We start from the raw sequence: 21634 nt of genomic DNA, 5'->3' as shown, positions 1-21634 counted from the left end.
AAACCGCTTCACTGGCTTCTAAACTCCTCAGTGCTGGTGATCTAGGTTTAGCCGCCAGCCGCTCTCGCCCACAACAAGTGGAGGAAAGGAAAGGCCTGTGAGGAGAAAAAAACTGCTGCTGCAATACAACAGTTTCTTCCAGCAGCCTACCAGTGTTTTCTTAGAAGGGCACACCAGTTATGATGCATCATTCACTGGTCTGCGGTCAGTATGCTAGAATTGTGGGCCAGTTGGTGAAATTGCCAGCAGCCCTATAGCACCAGTGCTGAAATTTCCCTATATTTTTTTTTTATTGAATATGTGTTTATAAGTCTTGCAAATTTTCCTTTGTAGTGTTTTTTTTTTTTTGTCATGTATGGAACTATTAAACACTGTTCTTCTGAACATTCTATTCATCAACGAATCGTGAAAAAATGTGTCACGGTTTGCACAAAAATAAAATACATTCAAATTGAAAATAGTTATTTTAAACTGTAAAAACATTTCAGAATATTATGGTTTTACTGTTCTTTAGATCAAATACATGCAGCCTTGAGATGTCTTTCAAATACAGTGCATAAAATATTTTTACTGACCCCCATATTTTGAATGGTAGTGTCTGTTTATCTTGGTAGCATTATAAATTCAGTATTTTTTGCATCATATAATTTTCCAGCAAAAGGGTGTTTATGAATGCTTTTGCATATAGCAGCTGTAGTTTATCACATTATATTTTTACCTATAGCAACAGAAAAAAAAACATTCATGTTTTTAATTTTTTTTTATTTATTACAGATATATGTATTTTTTAAAGTTAACAATTAATACATAATTTATGTTAATTATAAAAATGGACACTTTAATAATGTTTCTGTAATCTATTTCCTCAAGTGATTAAATGGTTTTATGACATTGTTTTAGTTTTGCATATATAGCTATACATTTTTTGTGGTGAGTCCTTTAAAAAGTTGACAGTGCAGAAAGTGACAAAATTCTTATTCAATTGCGCAAGCAGAAAAAATCCTTATTGTTGATCCCTGAGCAGTAAACGACACTGGATTAAATTGTACTGGATTCAGTCTGACAGTTCCACAGCGTTTCTCTCCTGCTGCGTCTGGCGAGCTGCAGTCACGCAATCCCTATCAGCGGGAGGAGAGAGCTGCGAGGTTACACGGCAGCTACATGCAGACAGATGTCAGTCTCTCTGCAGGCCCCAGGCATCAGAAGGGCTGCTTCCGGCTGTCGTGCAGCATTCAGGCTCAGGAAATGCTTCAGCCCTTGGTCCAATGATTCCGTTTCAACTTATTGCACCCATCTACCAAGATATTTTTTATCTCTCATTTGTTACAACTTCCCTTTAGTGCTAACTAAAGAAATGATTCTTCATGCCTGAGATGATGACTTGTTATTTTTCTCAATTTAGTTCAGTCAGGGATTGGTTTGGGGAATGGGCTTCCATTTTTCTCTGGAATGGAAAGACAAGAATCAATGGCCATTTAGCAGCAGGGTTGAAGACACCTGTAGAGAGACTGTGAATTACATCTTCAGGTTGTGGAAATATGATATTGGTTGAACCGAAGAGAACAGCTTAAGGATGAGTATTTGTGTATACATGGCATATTTCAGATTAATTTCATATTTATTTAAATTCATATTTTAAATTTAGTGTGTATTGTAATTTCATGTGTCATCTTATTAAACCTCACTATAATTTACATTTACAATAAACTATTTTTATTTGTATTTATTTTATTTTATGGCTATTTTATATTTTAATTATAGTTTGTTTTAGTAATATTGTTGTGTAATTGTTATTAGTTTTTATGATTTAATTTTAATTTATATTTATTTCACGTTTAGTTTTAGTCATATTGTACTTCAACTTCAACTTTTTTATTTAATTTATTTGCAGGGGCAACCTTTTGTAATTGTTGTCTTCTTTTTTTAGTTTTACTTTTGTCGTAATATTTTTTTTTTCCTGCTTTAGTTCAATTAACAAAAATGGTTTAATAGTAAAATTTTAGTTAACTAAAACAGCTCTGTTGTCAGTTCAGTTGTTAACCCAAATTACTGGGAGTCTGTAATGAGTCTTTGTGCTATTGACTCAACCGATTCAGTCTGGTTTGCAAAATAATTGTTCAGACTGGTTTTGTAATTCAAAAAAAGTTTACTATAATTTATAAATTGAACATCACCGCTAAAAACCCAAAGTCTCTTTATCTGAATGTAATATTGCCTGAATTGGCAGCTCTATAACTATAAATGCACTAAATGTTGATTCTGATGGAGGTGAAGGTTTAAGTCAGTCACTAGAATGACAGTGCAAATGGTGTGCTGCTCTTCAGGGCTCCTGAGAGAGTTTGTGGATGAGTGAGTGTGGTCTCCAGTGGCAGCACTATAAAGGCTTTGTTAATGGCTGTGGCTTTTGTGAGAGTCTGCAGTGCTGCACTCCTACATTGTGTCATCCTGACAAAGACTGGCAATCAGACAGGTTCTCTAACTTGAATTTTTCCTGAAGTGGCTGCTCTGTTTATTTATTTTTTATTTTTATCTGTCAAAGTATTGTGGTTTCCAAAATTAAAAAATATTAAGCAATATTTAGTTTCAACATTGATAATAATAAAAAATTATTCTTGAGGATCATGTGACTTTGACGACCGGAGAAATAACTGTGGAATGTTCAGATTTTTTGCTGTTACAGGAAAAAATAAAATGTTAAAATAGATAAAAATAAAGAAGTGTCTATTTTCAAGTGCAATATTTTACAATATTTCTGTTTTTACTGTATTTTTGGTCAAATAAATGCAGCCTTGGTGAGCATAAGGAACTATATTCAGAAATAATAATAAAAACATCTTACAGATTCAAAAACTTTTGCCTCAACTGACAAGTTGCCATTACAAGTTTATGTTTCCCTGCACTGTGTGGTTTTTCCTAGAACAATAAAAAAAAGGAACACATTCATATTGTTCATCTGTGTTTAGTACAGTTTTACAGAGTTTGTCTCAAATATGCAAGACAAAAATTCTAAATCAAATCTTTTGTGAATAAAAATAAATGCTTTATCAAATAATAAAAAAAATAAAAAAAAGAATGAAAAATAAAGTTTCATGGTCATATAGAAATTTTTGACACCTGGTACATTTTGTCAGTTTTCAATTGGCAAGTGTGAATAACAAGTTCATTTTGGAGCCTGATTGTATTTCATGTTAAACAGTTTCACATTTCAAATGAATGAAACTAATTAAACAGTGTGATGTAATTACAAGTCAGTAACATTCTCTCTGGATGGGTTTCACTGCTGTACAATAAGGAAACCTGATGAAAATATTTCTCAACCTTGTATATCACACAGTCCTGTTTGCTCTACAAAAAATACAATCCTTGGGACATTTATATGGAGCCCCAGTAGAGGTAAAGTTCAGGGATCCTGAGAGGTTGCATGCTCATCCATCTCTGTCCCTGTCTCTCTTTGTAGAATCCCAGTGCACTCTGTGTGGTTGCCAAGGTATCTCCACGGCTGCGGATCCTGGCAGTGTGCTACTGGAACTCTGCCATTTAATGGAGATTTAGGAAGATGCGTGTGTGTTTAGGGGCATTGGTGGCCAGCAGAACTGGGAGGTATGGAGGCGGGGCTTTGTGGTTGCCGCACAGTGCACCAGAATGTTGCATAACATGTTTACTAACACACAAGCCAGGAGGAGATTACTTCCCATAGTTCATCCTGACCAGGTCTGATTGATAGTAGCTCTCGATTGGTTCCCGAGCGTCTGATTGTTGTTGGGTTAATGAGACGGTCCTATCCACCGTCTCCAGAGGACACTGCTTTTTCAGAGCTGTTGGTCTTGTGTTTGTGAGTTATTAGATGCCATATTGGGCTAAGCTTATTTGGATAATCAGAGAGGCCCTTCCCTCTCTCTCTCATTAGTTCACTCTATCTCTCTCTCTTTGTCCCTCTCTCAGTAATTGTTGGCTGTGCTGTGCTGTGCTCTGCAATGCATTATGTAAATGCATAAACACTCTGGTGTAATGGTTGCACAGTGCCAGCTAGTCTATGACCTTATCGGCCGGGGCATCGACCAGCACGGGGTTTGGGATTGGGGTGGGGGTGGACTGCGCTGTCGTCATGGCAGCCCATGACTCACAATTGTACCATGTAGAACTTGACCCCATCACATGACCCCATCTCTGAATAATTCCTTCAGTGACCTCAGCATTGCCGCCCACTGAGAATGAGTGTCCACACTCTCATACCTAAAACAAAAGATTGAATCAAAATTAACAGCAATACCGTAAAATGCATATTGTGGACTAGCATTAGCGGCTATTTCTAACACTTTAATTTTTAAAATAAATGATGATAAAGTTAGCAACGTGCACATGATATTTGGATTCCACACATACAAATTTTTTCAAAAATAATATATTTTTTAAATACTTTAAAATATTAAAATACCTTTTAAATTTTGTGTTGTTATAATATAAATGACTTTCTTCATTAAAACATCAGTTCCTCTTCAGGAACTCGAGCTGCGTCGAAAACACTATGGGGAGGGGGCGTGATTAGCGTGAGCGACTCAGAATATTGTGTGTGTAATCTGTCTAATGGAAGAGCGTGACATCACGGATGGGGTGACGAAAGCGACCAGGAAGCTATAAAAGCACATGCCGCGCAGCTGGCATCAGCTTCGCGTCTTTCAGCAAGCGCTCTGTGTGTACATGTTTTTCTGTCTTGTCAGTCTTATACAGTCGGGCGCATCCCTATCTCCTTCCTTACCTGCCAGATCTGCCCGATCTCTGGGTTCGGAAGCCCGAGCTGATCTTACCAAATCAGACCGTGTTTACTTGTCTGATTGGTTATCTGCATTTAATTCTGGGAAATTAAATTCAGTATTTATCTGACTATGAGAAGTCTGATATATCACTTTCGATATGAATTGTATGACAAGCAAGACCCTGTTTACTCGTCTGGTTGTTTGATTGCATTAAATTCTGAGGAATATAATGAAATTTATCGTCCAATCATAGATCTACATCAGTTAAATCACTCAGTTATGATGCTGAAGTTCAAAATGCCCATTATAAAGCATGTTGTATCACAAATCAGGTCCGAGGACTGGTTTGTCATGACAGATCACTTAGACGCATACTTCCATGTTTCCATCCTTCCACAACACAGGAAGTTTTTGAGGTTCGCTTTCGGGGGCGAAGCATACCGATATCGAGTACTTCAATTCGGTCTTGCACTCTCATCCTGCATACTAAATTATATCAATGATTGGTTGATTTTAGCTCAATCAGAGCACATGGCGGTTCGACATCGAGATGTCATTCTCGCTCAAATGGGGGAGTGGGGTTTGAGACTGAATGCCAGAAAAGTGTACTTTCTCCAGTTCAGAGAATCACCTATCTAAGCATAGTGTGGGATTCGACCACAATGCAGATACGTCTGTCTCCTGCTCGTATTAAGTCAATTCCCACGTCAGTCAAGAGAGTCAAAGAAGGCCAGTCACTCACTATCAAACAGTTTCTGAGACTGCAGGGTCTGATGGCAGCTGTGTCCAAATAAGTTTAAATAACTTGAGTATTTATGTTTTTCTCATAGTAGTCTTCTTATTCGGCTGTATTTTAATATATTTAGCATGAATTTAAAAAGCTTAATATGCTGTTGTTAATTAGGGGTGCTCCGATCACGATCGGCCGATCGTTAATGCGCATCTCGTCAGTAAAGCCGGTTCTCTAATCAGCGGTTAATTCCATCAGGTGCGTGATTTCACATAGAGCAGCTGTTACTACACAGAGCCGTTGTTAATAGAGAAGATGCGCAAATCCACTTCATTTTCAGCGTTTTTTGGAGCATCTTCTCAGTTAACAACGGCTCTGTGTAGTAACAGCTGCTCTATGTGAAATCATGCACCTGATGGAATTAACCGCTGATTAGAGAACCGGCTTTACTGACGAGATGCGCATTAAGGATCGGCCGATCGTGATCGGAGCACCCCTACTGTTAATATATTACTCTTAATAATCTGAATTGAAAATATAGATGATTTTCTTAATCAAGACGTCACTTTGTGGTGAATCTTTGACAAATTGTTGCTCATATATAAATTTGATTGTGTTGGCAAACACTTATTGTTTTGAAGTAAGCATAACCTTTATTTGTGCTGAAATTGTTCAGCTTAATTCATTAAATTACTATTGTCATTGAATCGATCCACAGACAGTCATGAACATCCCAAGCTTACACAGAGCTGACCCTGATTAAGAAGAGCAGGAAAGATGTTTTTACTCGACCCCACGTAACACCTGCCTCACGTCTGTCACACTCACTGTTCTTCATCACCAGAACATCCCTCTTTTTGCCTCTGCCTCAGGAGAACAGGTCACACTGTGGGGCCTTGCTCTGGTTCCGGATGGACCATGTGGACAGAGTGTGTGTTTTGTGTGTGAACGTGGGCGTGTATTTATGTAGTAGTAGGATAGGACATTTGCTCCGCACGCTGCTGCCTTCATCCTGGCAGGAGAGCTCTGCAGTGTTGCTGTCTTTCCTCTCCCGCACCCATTCCTATTTACCTTCCTCTCTCACTCACATTTTCCTAGTTGAAAAAGTGAAAGGGTAAGAGGTTGAAAAAAAATTGATGGTCCAGCGGGTCTCATGTCTCATGTCTTACATAGCGTGAGTGTCAGTGGGAGTTTGTTGTCGATGTAATTTAATTTTGCCTATAAAACAAAGTAACTAGTATTACTAATCATCGTCATTATTCACAAAGAAGAAAATGTATTATGATTTTTCACTGACCCGATGCACACTGTCAAGATCCTGCCTCAAGACTAAAGAAAATCACGAGGGCAGAATCATGACATATTCAGCAAGGACACATTAAATTGTTCAAAAGCGACTGTAAAGACATTATAATGTTACAAAAGATGCTTTTCTTTTAAACTTTCTTTTAATCAAAGAATCCTGAAAAACATGCATCATGGTTTTACAAATATACAGGTCTTATTTTGTGCTATAGCATTTTCAGCTGTGATCTTAAGAAATGTTTCTTGATTATCAAATCAGCATGTTAAAATGATTTCTAAAGGATCATGTGGCACTGAAGACTGGAGTAATGGCTGCTGAAAACTCAGCTTTCACGGGAATAAATACCAGTCAGAGGGGAGAGAGAGATAAAAAGAGGAATGGTGCCTATCTGAGACACAGAATCCAGAAAGTAATTTACATGGTTATGTTCTGAAAGGATTACATGTTTTTTTTTATGTGAGGAGAATACAACAGAAAATTCTAAGCTGTGTTAAAGTTAAAATAAGTGCAAAAATTATGATGGTTTTTTTCACCCCAGTTCAGCTGCTGACTTATTGTATGAAAAATGAAAGGAATGTGTTTGAATGTAGGTTATTATTATTTATCTTTCAGATCAGCTGGGCTAAGAGAGAACATACTGAGAAGGCTCAGAGTTGAAGAGCAGTCGGCGGACAGAAAGTGGACACAGCTACGTGAGGACAGTGTCTTGGATCACAGCCACACTTACTCTAACAAACCCTGCAACAGTCACACAGCTGGTTTTAACCAGGCCAGTCATTACGTTTGACCCCATTTTACCATCTCAGGTGTGGGGAGCAATTTAATCGTGACAGACAGACATTACTGAGATTCTCCCGCTTCCCTCGAGAGAAAACATCACTTTTATATTCACACCTGTGACCAAACTCCAGCAGATTCATTTATTATATTTTTCGTTTTTTAATCATTGACCAAACCCTCTCTCATGGGAGTAACATAGAGACCAGCCCAGCACAGACACTCTATCTGCTCTATTTCTCTCTTGCATTCACACACATACACACACACACACACACACACACACACACACATTTGCACCATGTTCAGGATGCCCTCCTCCTCCAGCATGATTAGCTGGGGAAGGACGCGGCTCTTGTGGTGATTGGAGAGGTGAGCGGAGCAGAGCTGGACCCATGTCGTGGAAGCGGAACTACTTTGCTTCGGGCAGCAGCGGGCTGCAGGGGATGTTTAAGCCACGCAACATGACCTCCATCGCTCCCAGCAAAGGCCTGAGCAATGAGCCGGGTCAGAACAGCTGCTTCCTGAACAGCGCACTGCAGGTAGGTCTGAAATTTTGCTTTATATCAGAATTATGCTTATGCATTATGCTTTATAGGTGATGTTTGCACAGGCTCCAAATTTACACCAGGTGGCAAACGCAGCTTTGAGGAGTAAACAAAACTGTTGGCCTGTAGCTTTATTGTAAACTGCAGTATAATAAAAGAGGAGTTCCTGTGGTATGTATGTGGGTAATATGAAGAATTATGCAAAAGCTTCTAAGTGCTGTCTGAAATTTTCTTCTAAAATTAGCATTTTTATCAGCCTCCTATATTTATGTTAGTTATTTCACTGTAATCGCATAGAAAAGGACCTATACATTGCCATTAGAGTAAAATGACTGGACCTAAACATAGGAGCTTGATAAAAATGCTCATTTTAGAGGCTTTTGTATCTCAGCTCTTCATATATATATATATATATATATATATATATATATATATATATATATATATATATATATATATATATATATATATATATATATATGCTGGTATATATTTGCTGGTTCAAAAAACAACCATTGCTGGGTTATTTGGCAACCCAGTGCTTGGTAAATATTGAACAGAACATATGCTGAGTTGCTTTGACCCAGCTGGTTGGGTTAAATGTTTTCCCCAACATGCTGGGTTGTTTTATTTAACTCAACTATTGTTTAAAAATTACTTTATTGCTCATTTAAAATGGGCTGGAAATAAAAAAAAAAATTTAATTCAAGTGTATTCAACCATTCTGTATTATCTTTTTAAACCAAAATAGTGCTGATTCTTGAGCCGGTGATTGCAGAAATCTGAGCCAGTGATGGGCTTCTGTATGTTGTGTTGCTTAAAATAAGTATTTACAGCAGAGTAAAGACTTTATAGATGGAATTAAACACACCATTATTTCACTGATGAAGTACACCAGTTAGACAGCGCTGAGAACCACTCTCCTGAAGATGATGCAAAAGCGTTCTGACTGTAACCCATCAGCTTGGCTGAAGTAACCCTGTTGTGAGGATGGGGGGGGGGGGGGGGGGGGGTTTGTATGGTTTCAGCTGTCAGTGAGACTGACCCAGCCACTAACCTCCGTTCCTCTTTGGAGCACAAATAAAGATATTTTTGATGAAATCTGAAAGCTTTCTTTTTTAAGTGTTACAGTACATTTAAATTGGAACAAAATCATAGTGTCTTTAAACTTTTAGTTTTACCAAGTGACTGGGACATTTTGTATACGATGCAAAAAGCGACTTAAGGACATGTACTGTTTATTACAAATATGCAAGTAAAACCAATACAATTGTCAAAAGGACAAGTATAAATAACTTTTTATAAAAAAATAATAATAACACACACACAAAATTATTTCATGACTGGTTAAAAATATAATTTCCATTTTCACAGTTTTGCCAGTTACGGCCAAAGGTTTTTCTTGGACCTTTTGAATAGCTCAGAAAAAACTAATTGTTCACAGATGATTTGAGCAATTGAAGCAGTATTTAGTATTCTGGGATGTCTGTAGAGTTCATTCAGAGTGTTACGGATTTCTCTCTGTTTCTCTCTCTCTTCCATTCTATCTTTTTCTTGCTGCTATATCTGATGTCACTGTTGGTCTCTGCCGGTCCCAGTTTAGCAGAGCTTTATCTGGGTCTTCGTTGTAGGCTGTCCTCACTTACACCAATCTGTCTGGCCAAACAGTCTGTCTGCTCATAAATTAAACATCATTCTCTGTTACCTACCCAAAATAGCCTGGGACGCCCTTTAACAGGATGTTGAAAACAACATTTTCATAATAGACTAGTCTCTCTCTCTCTCTCTCTCACACACACACACACACACACACACACACACACACACACACACACACACACACACACACAGACACACACACGTTAGTATATGTGGTTTATGGGGACTCTCCATAGGCATAATGGGTTTTATTCTGTACATACTGTATTTTCTATTGCCCTACTCTAACCCTACACCTAAACCTAACCCTCACAGGAAACTTTGTGCATTTTTGGATTTTCAAAATAACTCATTCTGTATGATTTATAAGCGTTTTGAATTACGAGGACACTAAAAATTTCCTCATAAACCACCCCCTCATTGTAATACCTGTCATACCTATGTCATTATTCAAATTTGTGTCCTCGTTAACCACATAAACAAGCTCTCTCACACACACACAAATATATTCCAGGTAACATTGTCATTTCATTTATTTTATCTTCATAAAACTAAAACAACTAAAAAACTGAAATAACATGTGTGTTAATATACTGTACATACATATACAGTATGTAAAGATGTATATGTGTACATATCCAGCACATGCCCAACTGAGGAAGATATGGCTAAAAAGAGTAAGTGAGAAAAAAGAAAACCGGTAAGAAAGGAAAGAAAACGTTACCAAATCATACAATTTTTATTCTCTCCACTTATAGGAATCCTTAATAATCACTTTGTAGTCACTGCAACAGTGCTGGACAGGGATTAGGGAGCAGTATTATGCTGGAGGGTGTTTTTTTCACTTTTCTTTTTTGTTCACTCGCAACTTAATTGAAAGAGCAAAATCAAATCACAGATCCAGTGAAGGCAAAATTAACTTCTTATCAAACATTAGACAGGAATTTTATTAGAGAGGCCCCTCTAGTTTAGCTCATCATATGTGAGATACTGTCGCACCACAGCCAATTCTCCAAAGATCTTATGCATCATGCGTCGTGAGTGTGCTGTTGTAAATGGGTTAACGTGGACCCTCTACGGCGCTTCATTCAAAAGCCAAGTCCAGCACCATGGATCTATTTGAGCTTTTGCAAAATGAGCTCAGTGATGAATGCGATCATTATCAGCTGGATCAGGCTAACCAGGTGTGTGGGAGCAAAAGGTCCTGGCTTCATTTCGCAGTAGAGACTTATTATTAGGTAGGGCTATTATACTAATCCTTTAGTCCGAACACAGTGCTGGAAAGAGCCTTGGCTAAATGGGTTCTGTGTCATTGCCATCTGCCTGGGGAACCAATTTGTACGTTTTAGAATTTTTTTTTTTTTTTTGAGAATTAATGGGATAGTTCAGACCAGAAATAAAAATTGTCATCATTTATTTGCCCCTCAAGTTGTTCCAAACTTGCATGAATTCCTTTCTTCTGCTGAACATAAAAGATGATAAAGGTACATTAGGGCCTTTTGCCCCGTGGGAACCTTTTCACAGTACCAGAACTAATTGTGGAACCACCCACTTTTTGGCGTTTTAGTACTGGACTGCCTTTTCAAGAACCAAATTAGCTCCTGTTCCGGAGCAGAGACTAACCAGCAGAACTGGTGCTGCCCAAGACATAAGTAAGAACGCAACCCTTTAAATGGTACTAGGAAAAACCCTGAACAAAATTATAAATGCCACACTTTGGACTCTGCCCCCATTTTTCTTGAGCTGAACTCAAGAAGAAAAAGGGTCTGAAAACCAGTCAGTATCTGGTGAACCACCATTTGCCTCAGACAGTGCAAGACATCTTCTTCACATAGAGTTGATCAGGTTGTTGATTGTGACCTGTGGGATGTTGGTCCACTCCTCTTCAATGGCTGTGTGAAGTTGCTGGATATTGGCAGGAACTGGAACACACTGTTGTATATGCCAATCATCCCAAACATGCCAATGGGTGAATTGTCTGGTACGTTTTCAGTTTTCAGGAATTGTGTACAGATCCTTGCAACATGGGGCTGTGCATTATCATGCTACAACATGAGGTGATGGTCGTGGATGAATGGCACAACAGTGGGCCTCAGGATCTCATCAGGGTATCACGGTAGTCAAAATGCCATCAATAAAATGCACCTGTGTTCATTGCCCATACCATAACCCCACCGCCACCATGGGCCACTTGATCCACAACGAACTGCAGTCAGGTTTAGACCCCGATGAGGATGCCGAGCATGCAGATGAGCTTCCCTGAGACGGTTTCTTACAGTATTTGCAGAAATTCTTTGGATATGTAAACTGATTGTTGCAGCAGCTGTCCGGGTGGCTGGTTTCAGACGATCTTGGAGGTGAAGATGCTGGATATGACCTTTTATGTGGCCTTTTATCTTGGCAAAGGAGAAGTGCTCACTAACACAGATTTGGACAGATTTGTGAACAATATTTGAGAGAAATAGGCCTTTTGTGTACATAGAAAAAGTATTGGATATTTGAGTTCAGCTCATTAAAAATCATCAAAAACAAAAATTTTGCATATATAATTTTGTTAAGTGTAGTTAGCACGAAATCATCTCAGTACTTTAGTACTGTACATTTAATTCTAGAACTGAAGCGTTGCGAAATGTCCTATTAAGATTGTGCTTCTTGTTTCAATTGTCTGCTATAGTATTTTTTTCCCAATAGGAAGCCAATGGCTACCGGCAACTGTTTGCTTACCCACATTCTTCAAAATATCTTATTTTACATTCAGCAATAAAAATAAACTCATACAGGTTTAGAACAACTTGACGGTGAGTAAATGATGACAGAATTTTCATTTTGCGGTGAACTAAGTGGGACACAAAGGAAGATGTTTTGAAGTAGATTGGGGACAGAAACAATGTTGGACCTTTCATTTTAATTTTCCAAAATCTCTTATTTTATGTTATGCAGAAGATATAATAATATAGTAGTATATTAATACAGAGGTAATACAGGTTTAGGACAACATGAGGGAGAGTTTATAGGTGAACTAGTCCTTTAAGACTTCAGTCCTGTAAGAAAGGTCACTTCCAGACCGACGAAATTCTACCTAATATCAGTTTGGAAAAGGTCTCGACAGACTCCTCCAGTGATTAGGTGGTTAATTTTAGCTCGGTAGTTGAATTCTAAATTTCCATGCACATTCTCATCCCACTGCATCTTAAGCACACGAAAGGCTCTTAATTTATCAAGTTTTGTTTTTGCTCTAAAATCTGGAAGAGCTTCAGTTGAGAGCCCAGGGCTTACTTTACTGTATCCTGAGATAACCTTGCTGAAATAATGAATACACTTTTTAATCATGTACTTATTATGATGAGTCTAATCATATCTCATTTTAAAATGTCGGCAGAAGTAAATTACTTCAGGGTCATTCTGTAAAGTTGGTGCCTTTTCCTGAAAGTACTTTTCTGTAAGATTTTATACAGTCTGTCAGGCAGATAATGTCTTGTGCCACCTAAAGCAAGATTAATACATTTTAATTCATGTTTAGATGTATTAAATGTATCCTTTCACGAAGGCAACAGGGTTGACAGTGACAAGGTTATATATATATATTAATTAGTAAAAATGAGTAAATTTTTGTTTCTTAGAAGCATGTTGCTATTAAGTAGTTTTTTTATGGAATAGTTCATTATGTAAACCATTAGTATCACTTCTTATATAACAGAGAAAGAATGAAGAAAAATTACAGCTTTTATTTTCATATTTTATTCAATTAAAATATTGGTCTATTGGTTTATGAAGAAAAATGATATAATACTAATGGAGACACAACAGAAGAAAAGGAAAAAACAAAAATAGTTACTGGGTTTTTGTCTATGTGGTTTTAGTATCAGCTATTCATTGTTAAAACCACTGCATAACTTGTCAATTCAAAGCACAAATGGCAACTGTTTTGTAGAAACATCCATCAGAGAGGCTAACAATACAGAAATAACTCTCTCTATATTCATATAGACAACCTGTTTGTTTGAGTATTAAATGGATAGATGGGGAATCACAATGAAGCATATGCTTAGCCTAAAAACAGCCTCCAGCGTCACCTGCCCTGTTAGCGTACCATGGCACCCCCCCCCCCCCCCTGTTATTATCTCTTCTTTCCCTTATTCAGCTGCCATTAGTGCTGTTTTACAATGCGCTGTCTGTGTTGCTTGTCTGCCGGAGCACCTGTTCTGAGAGTGTTGTGATTTTTCTCATTAGGATGAGAGCAATAAGCCGCTGTCCACATTAAGCCTTATCAGAGCTCATTTGAATAAACAGCCCGTGTGCTTGACTGAAGCCGGGCCAGGACTGCTGCCGGTAATTATCAGGGTCCATACCACACCACCTTTGTCTCCTCTCTGGCCCGGGTCTTGTGGCTTTCCTTCCTTCATTAATGTATTTCCTCTGCCAGCCAACTTGATCAAATCTAGATTTTATGGTGATTGTGGCACTTAAAAAGCTATTTTTTTCAGCTGTCTTCCCTCATACCAGCTGTGAACACAATCATTACTGACAGAAATACCTTGAGATGAAAAGAAATAATGGTGAAGAAAGACAGAGAGGAGCTAATGAGGCATGCCAATGTTTCTTTTACTCCTCACAATACCTCATTTGCATAATCACAAGATCTATTTTATTACTCAAACTGCAGGACAGAGTATCTTCTTTTTCTTTCTTTCTTTCTTTCTTTCTTTCTTTCCTGTACTTTTCACTTCCTTCTTCCTACTTTCTTTTATTTAAATAATGTTTTTTTATACAGTATGTTCCTTTCGTTGTTCCTGAATTCTGCATTCTATCTTTCTTTGCTGCCCTATTAATTTCCAATCCTTTTCATCTCCATCCTTCCTTTCTTCCTTCAATTATTTCCTTTTTATTTACTACTTTCACACCTTTTTTATTTCATTCTTTTATTTCTTCCTTTTAAATTTTTCTTCCTCTTTTCCATTCATTTTCATTTACTTCTTTTCTCTTTCTTCCTTCCTCTTTCTCTTACCCTTTCTTTTTTCCTTCTGAATGTACTTTTCCTTCTTTCCTTGTTTACATCCTCCTGTTCTCCTCTTTTATTTTCCATCTTTCTTTACTTTCTGATATCTTCTTTTTTTATTTTCTTCTTCCATTTTTTTATTTTAATTTCTTTAGTTTCTTCCATCCTCCTCCTTTTCATTTTCTACTTTCCTTCCACTTTTCCTTTCACTTCTGTTCTTTAATTCTTTTATTCCTTCTTTCCTACTTCCATTTCATTTTTTTTTACTTTCTGTCCATTCTTCCTTCATCATCCCCTCTTCCCTTCATTAATTCCCTCTAGTTTTCCTCTCCTTTTCATTTCCGTCCTTCTTTCTTACTCCCATTTTGTCTAATTTTCTCCGTTCCTTATTTTTTATCCCATTCTTTATTCCCTTCTTCATTTTTTTCTTTATTTTAGTTTCTTTAGATTTTTTTCTGGTTATGTTCATAGTAATAGTTGTTTAGTATGATAAGATGAATAATTTGTAAATAATCCAGCAGGAAGAAAACATCCTGTCCTGATGAGCTTGAATTGAGAAAGACAATTATTACATTCATGTAAACCTTTTGAGGATTGCTGGCTCAAGGATAAATATGTTTCCATATTCATTAATGGTAATTTATGTACATTATGTTAGACACAAAGTAAAAAAAAAAAAAAAAAAAATTAAGTAAACAATGACTGGTATGCCTTTTCACTTCTGTGCACATGGATCTAAAAGTATTACCTTGGGTAACCCCAAAATTAACTTTGCTCACTATGCAAGTCTACCATGCTGCTTACTTTGCACTATATGCTATGATACAGTATACAGCAGAATGATAAACACTCTATGGATTCATACACCGAAAATGTACTTAGTGCATGAAATATAGGCAAACATTTTGTGTATCATATAATACTATATTGTACTGAATAGTTGTTTATTGCTTGAAATGAGATAAGAAGCATCTTTTAAAATTAACCAGCGTTTTTATTTTTTTGTGCCTGTGATGTTTGCAGCACTTTTACTGTATGCCAGAAGAGAACAGAACAGCACAGCAGTTCTAATCTGGTGTGTATCCGTGTGATGAAATAGTGGCTACATCGTCATCTGACTCACAATACAAAATGTTGTGGCAAGTGTAAAGACAGCTGTTAAAAACAACAACAACATAAATAAACCTTAAATAGTTCACCTGCACTGCCATATTTCTGCAGGTCTACTTGTATTTAGAGTTCAGTGTCTGTCTGGAGCTAAACCGATATCTAGTTTGAAGCTGAAGTTTCTTTAATGCGACAAACCAGGTGGACTGCAACTTCCTGTTCAAAAAGTTGCTGCATGCAAAGAGCTGGAGGCAACACAAACATCTGCAGGCACTGGCTTGTTTACAGTAGAGATTAATGGGCTGGGCTGGACCTAGATGCGGCATGGAAAGGTCCCAATGGGCCATTATAGCTTGACTGTTCCTGTCACACAGCTGCCTAACCTTACCTGAGATGAGACCGCGAGGATGCAGATGTAGGCAGGAAAAACAGTTTCAAACACACAGGCAAGGGATGAAGTACTGGATGACTTCAAGTTTTATAGCTTATACGGAGAATGAAGGTCATTGTAAACTTACATATTGCCATATATAAAGAAACAGGCCTAATACTTTTATACTTAATGCAACAGTTCACCCAAAAATTAAAAAAATTATAAAGATGAGTTTGTTTCTTCATTGGAACAGATTTGCAAAAATTTAGTATTATGTCACTTGGTCACCAATGGATCCTCTGTAGCACCCATTCACTCTACAGTAGAGGATCTGATGTAATGCTGAATCTTCAAATCTGATCCGATCAAGAAATAAACTCATCTACAACTTGGATGGCCTGAGGGTGAGCAAATTCTCATTTTTGGATGAAATGTTCTTTTAATGTGCTCCCACATTTGTTTGTGCTATTGATTGCTGTTTTTGGAAGTGCCCGTAAACATTTAACCCCCATAGAATATCTTCAGTCTTCATTCCCTTAGTGCCGTCTGGTCTGCCTGACTGGAGATCTGGTCTTACCTCCCTGTAGCAGAAGGGGCTGCAACCTGTCTCTTCTCCTCTCACACCTGTCACACATCTGCAAAGGTGCAGTGAGCCAGATTATGATGCCATGTTCCCTGTCAGTCGCCCCCTTACCCTCATGTGTTGTTCTGCTGGTGGTAGACAGACATTTCTCTCTGGAGGACAGGTTTGTGCTAGTTGTCACCATCTTGTAACCTCCTTGAACACTCAACTGGTCTCATAATACAGGAAAAATTTATTTAACTTCAGAAAGTCAAACATTTATGTAGGCTACTCTTTGGAGGAATAGAAAGTTTTTATGGCCATGCTACAGTTATGTTTTATGTTTGGTCTTTGCCTTATACGGGAAATACCTTTTTAAAATGTTGTGTAATCTGTGATTTTGATAGACTCTTTTTTTATTTTTTATTTTGTTTGTTTTAATTTCACTGATGATAGAATCATTTGTAAAATGTAATGTAATGAGCGTGAATTTCATGTCGTTTTATATAGTAGTCAATCAATAAAAAAATGTTATTGCTGTTCTGTAAAATTTGAGATCTTAACTATATATTCACACCGAATCTGCATTGATATGGAAACAACATAACAATGGTATATTTTAACTACTTTTTAAGAACTATGAATGAAGGCAGATATAACCGACTTTTAATGATGCGTCTTAAAGGGGGGGTGAAATGCTCGTTTTCACTCAATATCCTGTTAATCTTGAGTACCTATAGAGTAGTACTGCATCCTTCATAGTTTTATTATATTCATAAGAGAAAGATAGTCTGTACTGATTTTTCCCGGAAAAACACGACCGACTGGAGGCGTGACGTGTGGGCGGAGCTAAAGAATCACGAGCGCCAGTAGGCTTTTGCGTTGAGAGCGTTTGGAAGCTGTGACACCGTGAGGACAAAACCAACCAAAACAAACCATGGCTAACAGTCAGATTCAGCGTATATTTATGATCCAGAATCAGATCCAGAGGCTGAAATTTAACAAGACCAGCATCAGCAACAACGTCTCTATGTGGTATGTACTGAAACTGTATATATTTGCTTAGCGGTTTTGGAAAATGAAAGTTCCACTTTGTCGTCTTTTTTATTTATTTATTTTTTTAAACTGTACATGTGGAAAGTGCAGTTTGATGACAACATTGCATGTTGTTTACTTGATGTGCTTACGCGCCGATAGCTAAGTTAACAACACAGAGATATTTGAAGCAGTTTTACTCACAGCCTGCGGTTCCAACACACAATCGTGACCCTTTTTCGTTGGGACTGCATTATCCTTAAGAAATAAACGATGTGCAAATCCGGCGTCAAACTAGACCTTGTTTGTAAAACAAGCATCTTCGAAATGCAGGGAACAAACACAAACACTTGCACAACTCCGTCGATGCTCTGTAAAAATAAACTCCATCCACTGGTCCCTTAATGCGGTTTCTCTTTTGGTAATCTGTGCAGGGTTGTCTTGCCCTGGCAACCAAAAACACACTCCTTTTGTGACATTTCGCGACGCTCTCGCTCTGATCAGTGAATGTCTCTGCTGTGCTCTGCTATACGGGAGCGCGCGCTCTTCCGGCAGACGTGCCTTAGGACCCATATAATGAAATTCCGCTCCATCTAACGTCACACAGAGCCATACTCGAAAAAAACTTTCCGAAACTTGTGACAAACCGGAAGAGGTATTTTTGGAACAGAAATACTCCTTCAAATGTACAACTTAATTTTTGAAACTTTGTCTATGTTTAGCATGGGAATCCAACTCTTTAACAGTGTAAAAACTCAGTATGCATGAAATAGCATTTCACCCCCCCTTTAAATAATCTGTTTGGATTGTTGTTGTTTTTTATTCTGGTGGTAAGATTAGTAATTTATAGCAAAATATGATAGAACCCATTATAATCAGTGATGCTGTTTACACTGGATGTGGAGCGATACTTTTAAAATAAAAGTGCGCAATACAGTGCTTTTGAATTCATTATTGAATTTTGTGCATAACAATGCAGAGAAATCATGCGATTAATTGTGATAAAAAATGTAATCATTGCCCAGTAATAATATATATATATATATCCACCCTCCAGCTGGTCTGCGAGAATATTTTCAAAAACGTAACTGGTCCATGGTGTAAAAAAGGTCTCTTTCAATATCCACTCTCTCTTTTTGAGTGAGACACTGCATGAATAGAGGTGTATACGGATCAGTAAATGTCTGTATACATTGCAGAAATTCAGACAAACCCGGGATTATTACTGACAGAAATGCCACAAAAAATAAAAGAAAAGAAAAGAAAAGTAAATCAGGGCCTTTCCAGATTGAAACTATGAAAACTTCTTGCTCATAGCCTCATCATAAATGTTGCAGGATACTTAAAAGACATAAAAACTTTAGTAAAAGAATGTATTTAATTTGATAGGTAAAATATAGTTTTGACATGAAATATATTAGTTTTACACAATATAAATAATCTGTCCTACCTGGTTTGTGCTTGATGTTGAAGTGGATCCTTCTCAGAACTGTGCAAGCTTACAGATGTTTCAATTTGTAGCTGTTAGTGTCCTCAAGAAGTGGGACAGCAGATCAGTTAAAACACAAAATACTTTTTAGCATGAGGCAGGGTATGTGTGTGTGTGTGTGTGTGTGTGTGGATGTTTGTTTGTGGTGGGAAGAGTTAGATGTACGGAAGGCCAGGGCTGTTTGACATGCATTTTACTTAAAATATTTATCAGGGGACTTATCTTTTGAAAGTATTGTTTTTCATATGTAGTTTATACTTATAATTAACTTATAATTATACTCTTTGCTATTTTTGACTAAACCGAACCACTGAACCATTGCACTGTTGTTGCACAGGAAAAGATACACATCAGACCTCATAACAAACACTAACTTTTTGGACTTTAATCACTATTGGTAGAGATCCTGCTAGAGAAACCACTTCTCATGATATAAAGGACCAGGTCTTAATTACTGTGAAATAATATGTAAAGAAGAATGAAACTGGGCAGAGAGAATGCCTTAAATGATAAATTATACATAGATATGTTCTCTAATGGCTCTGTCAAAAATAATAAGGCTAGCTGTATTTGAGTTCAGTAATATGGGCTTGAAACTTCATGGATTGCTGTATATGTCTGCGTACGCCAGATGTCTGGGTATTTCTGGAAATTGACTTTAACTTGGCTCAGGTAATTTACACACATATCTGGCAAACCTGAAATTACATGGTAACTAGATTAGTGCAGTGAGAGCTGTGTAAAACTTTCTCACTGTGTTCATGACTATATGGACAGATTGAAATGTACCACCTTTATAAAAACTGAAACTTTTACCAAATGTTAAATCTGTAGCAGTTCTGTCTTCTCTGAAAAAACCCTTAAAAAACCTGTAATATTTGCCTTGGCTTGTTTCCATAGTGGCGAGACTTTAGTATAGTTCAGGCATGAGGCTGAAACAATGGGAGAGAGTGTGAGAGAACTCAATATGACATAACAAAAAGAAAAGAGTCCATTAGGACCACTTCTTTTACAACTCCCACAAAATTAATCACACGCACAACGACCTAACAGAATGTCTGTCATATGAATTACTACCCCGAAGGCAGAGGAGAGTGAGAGTATCAAAGAAATGAGATTGTGGCCAGCAGGCTTGATCAGGTACCAGATACTTGGAGACCTTTCTGCTGTAGGACATGAAAAGACCCCCTCTCTAATTTTCATCCTGGTGTTGGCCCATTTCTTACAGCTTTGTGCATTTTTCAGTGCCCCTTTCAAACGTTTGCAAACTGTCTTCTGGAAGCTGTCCACTCTGCAGCCTTTAATGATGATTGACAGGCTGTGCCCACTTTATTTTTCTGTTCCATTAGATAGAAATGAAGGAATAGAGGACATTAAATTGCCAAATATACAGTTGTCACACACACACACACACACACACACACACACACACACACACACACACGTTCATATCAAAAACTGAATCAACAGTCAGCTTGAATTTCAATAGGTATGTTAGATGTTTGTTTAATAACCAGCCTGTGATTCAGTTCAGAAAAGTATTTGGCTAATTTAAACCAGTCTTTCTGAACTATTCATCACTTGCATTGTAAATTTTTGATTGACATCTAATTGAATGAATTAGATTAGAGCATTTTTACATTTCTATTGGTTTCTTATGTAGACGTGCTAGATGGCATCTGCATAATGAAAATGCAGCCTTCAAGTTAAAAGAAGTGTCTGTACACCCTAAATTATTGTGTTTTTGCTCTAAATTAACGTGTTTAGACCATTGTGCTCTCATCTTTTGCAGTGTAGCACGACACATTGATCTAAAAATGAAGCATTCAGGTCAAAAGAGGTTCCAGGTTCCTAGACCATTTCATTTTTCATTCTTCTGCCCTGAGTCTCACATTTTTAAATGTTAAAACACATTCTGTGTGAATGGGCCCTCATGACTCCTGAATTGGACAATGATTACAGGTTTAAAAGTTGCTCTTGCAGGCAATTAATGAGGAAATAGCAACAGAAAGACAATTCTTGCCTTTCTTTTGGGATACACAGTCTTTTTTTTATTAATCACATTCAATACAAAAAGCAAACTCAGATTCTCAGGTAAAACATGACTTCTTTTGTTGTGGTCATGAAGATTCAGCAGTGTGGGAAACATATGCGATCCATATCCATATGTATGTATGTTTAAATTAACATTTGATTGAAGACCTGTGACGTTATTCTTTTTCCGCATCTTGCTGCAAACTCACCTTCCCCTCGGGAGTTGGGGATGATCGATTGGACACTGGTTTTGGACGGAAGGGG

At 37.5% G+C, this 21634-nt stretch overlaps 1 protein-coding gene across 4 annotated transcripts in view; it reads left to right on the top strand.

Annotated features, from left to right (window-relative positions):
- usp54b (ubiquitin specific peptidase 54b) overlaps positions 1 to 21634 on the top strand; it is a 100941-nt gene that overhangs the window by 29383 nt on the left and 49924 nt on the right. For 3 of the 4 annotated variants that reach the window (XM_052611493.1, XM_052611494.1, XM_052611490.1), the window contains exons 2-3: positions 3458 to 3600; positions 7403 to 8109. In XM_052611493.1, coding sequence (XP_052467453.1) covers positions 7963 to 8109 — 147 coding nt within the window. In that variant the 5' untranslated portion in view covers positions 3458 to 3600; positions 7403 to 7962. The remainder of the gene's footprint in view (positions 1 to 3457; positions 3601 to 7402; positions 8110 to 21634) is intronic. The other variant, XM_052611491.1, reaches the window with a different exon arrangement.

The sequence above is a fragment of the Carassius gibelio genome, chromosome A12 (genome assembly GCF_023724105.1).
Source record: "Carassius gibelio isolate Cgi1373 ecotype wild population from Czech Republic chromosome A12, carGib1.2-hapl.c, whole genome shotgun sequence".
NCBI classification, from domain to species: domain Eukaryota; kingdom Metazoa; phylum Chordata; class Actinopteri; order Cypriniformes; family Cyprinidae; genus Carassius; species Carassius gibelio.
The sequence above is the reverse complement of the archived record's forward strand: the minus strand, read 5'-3'. Positions and strand labels throughout refer to the sequence as shown.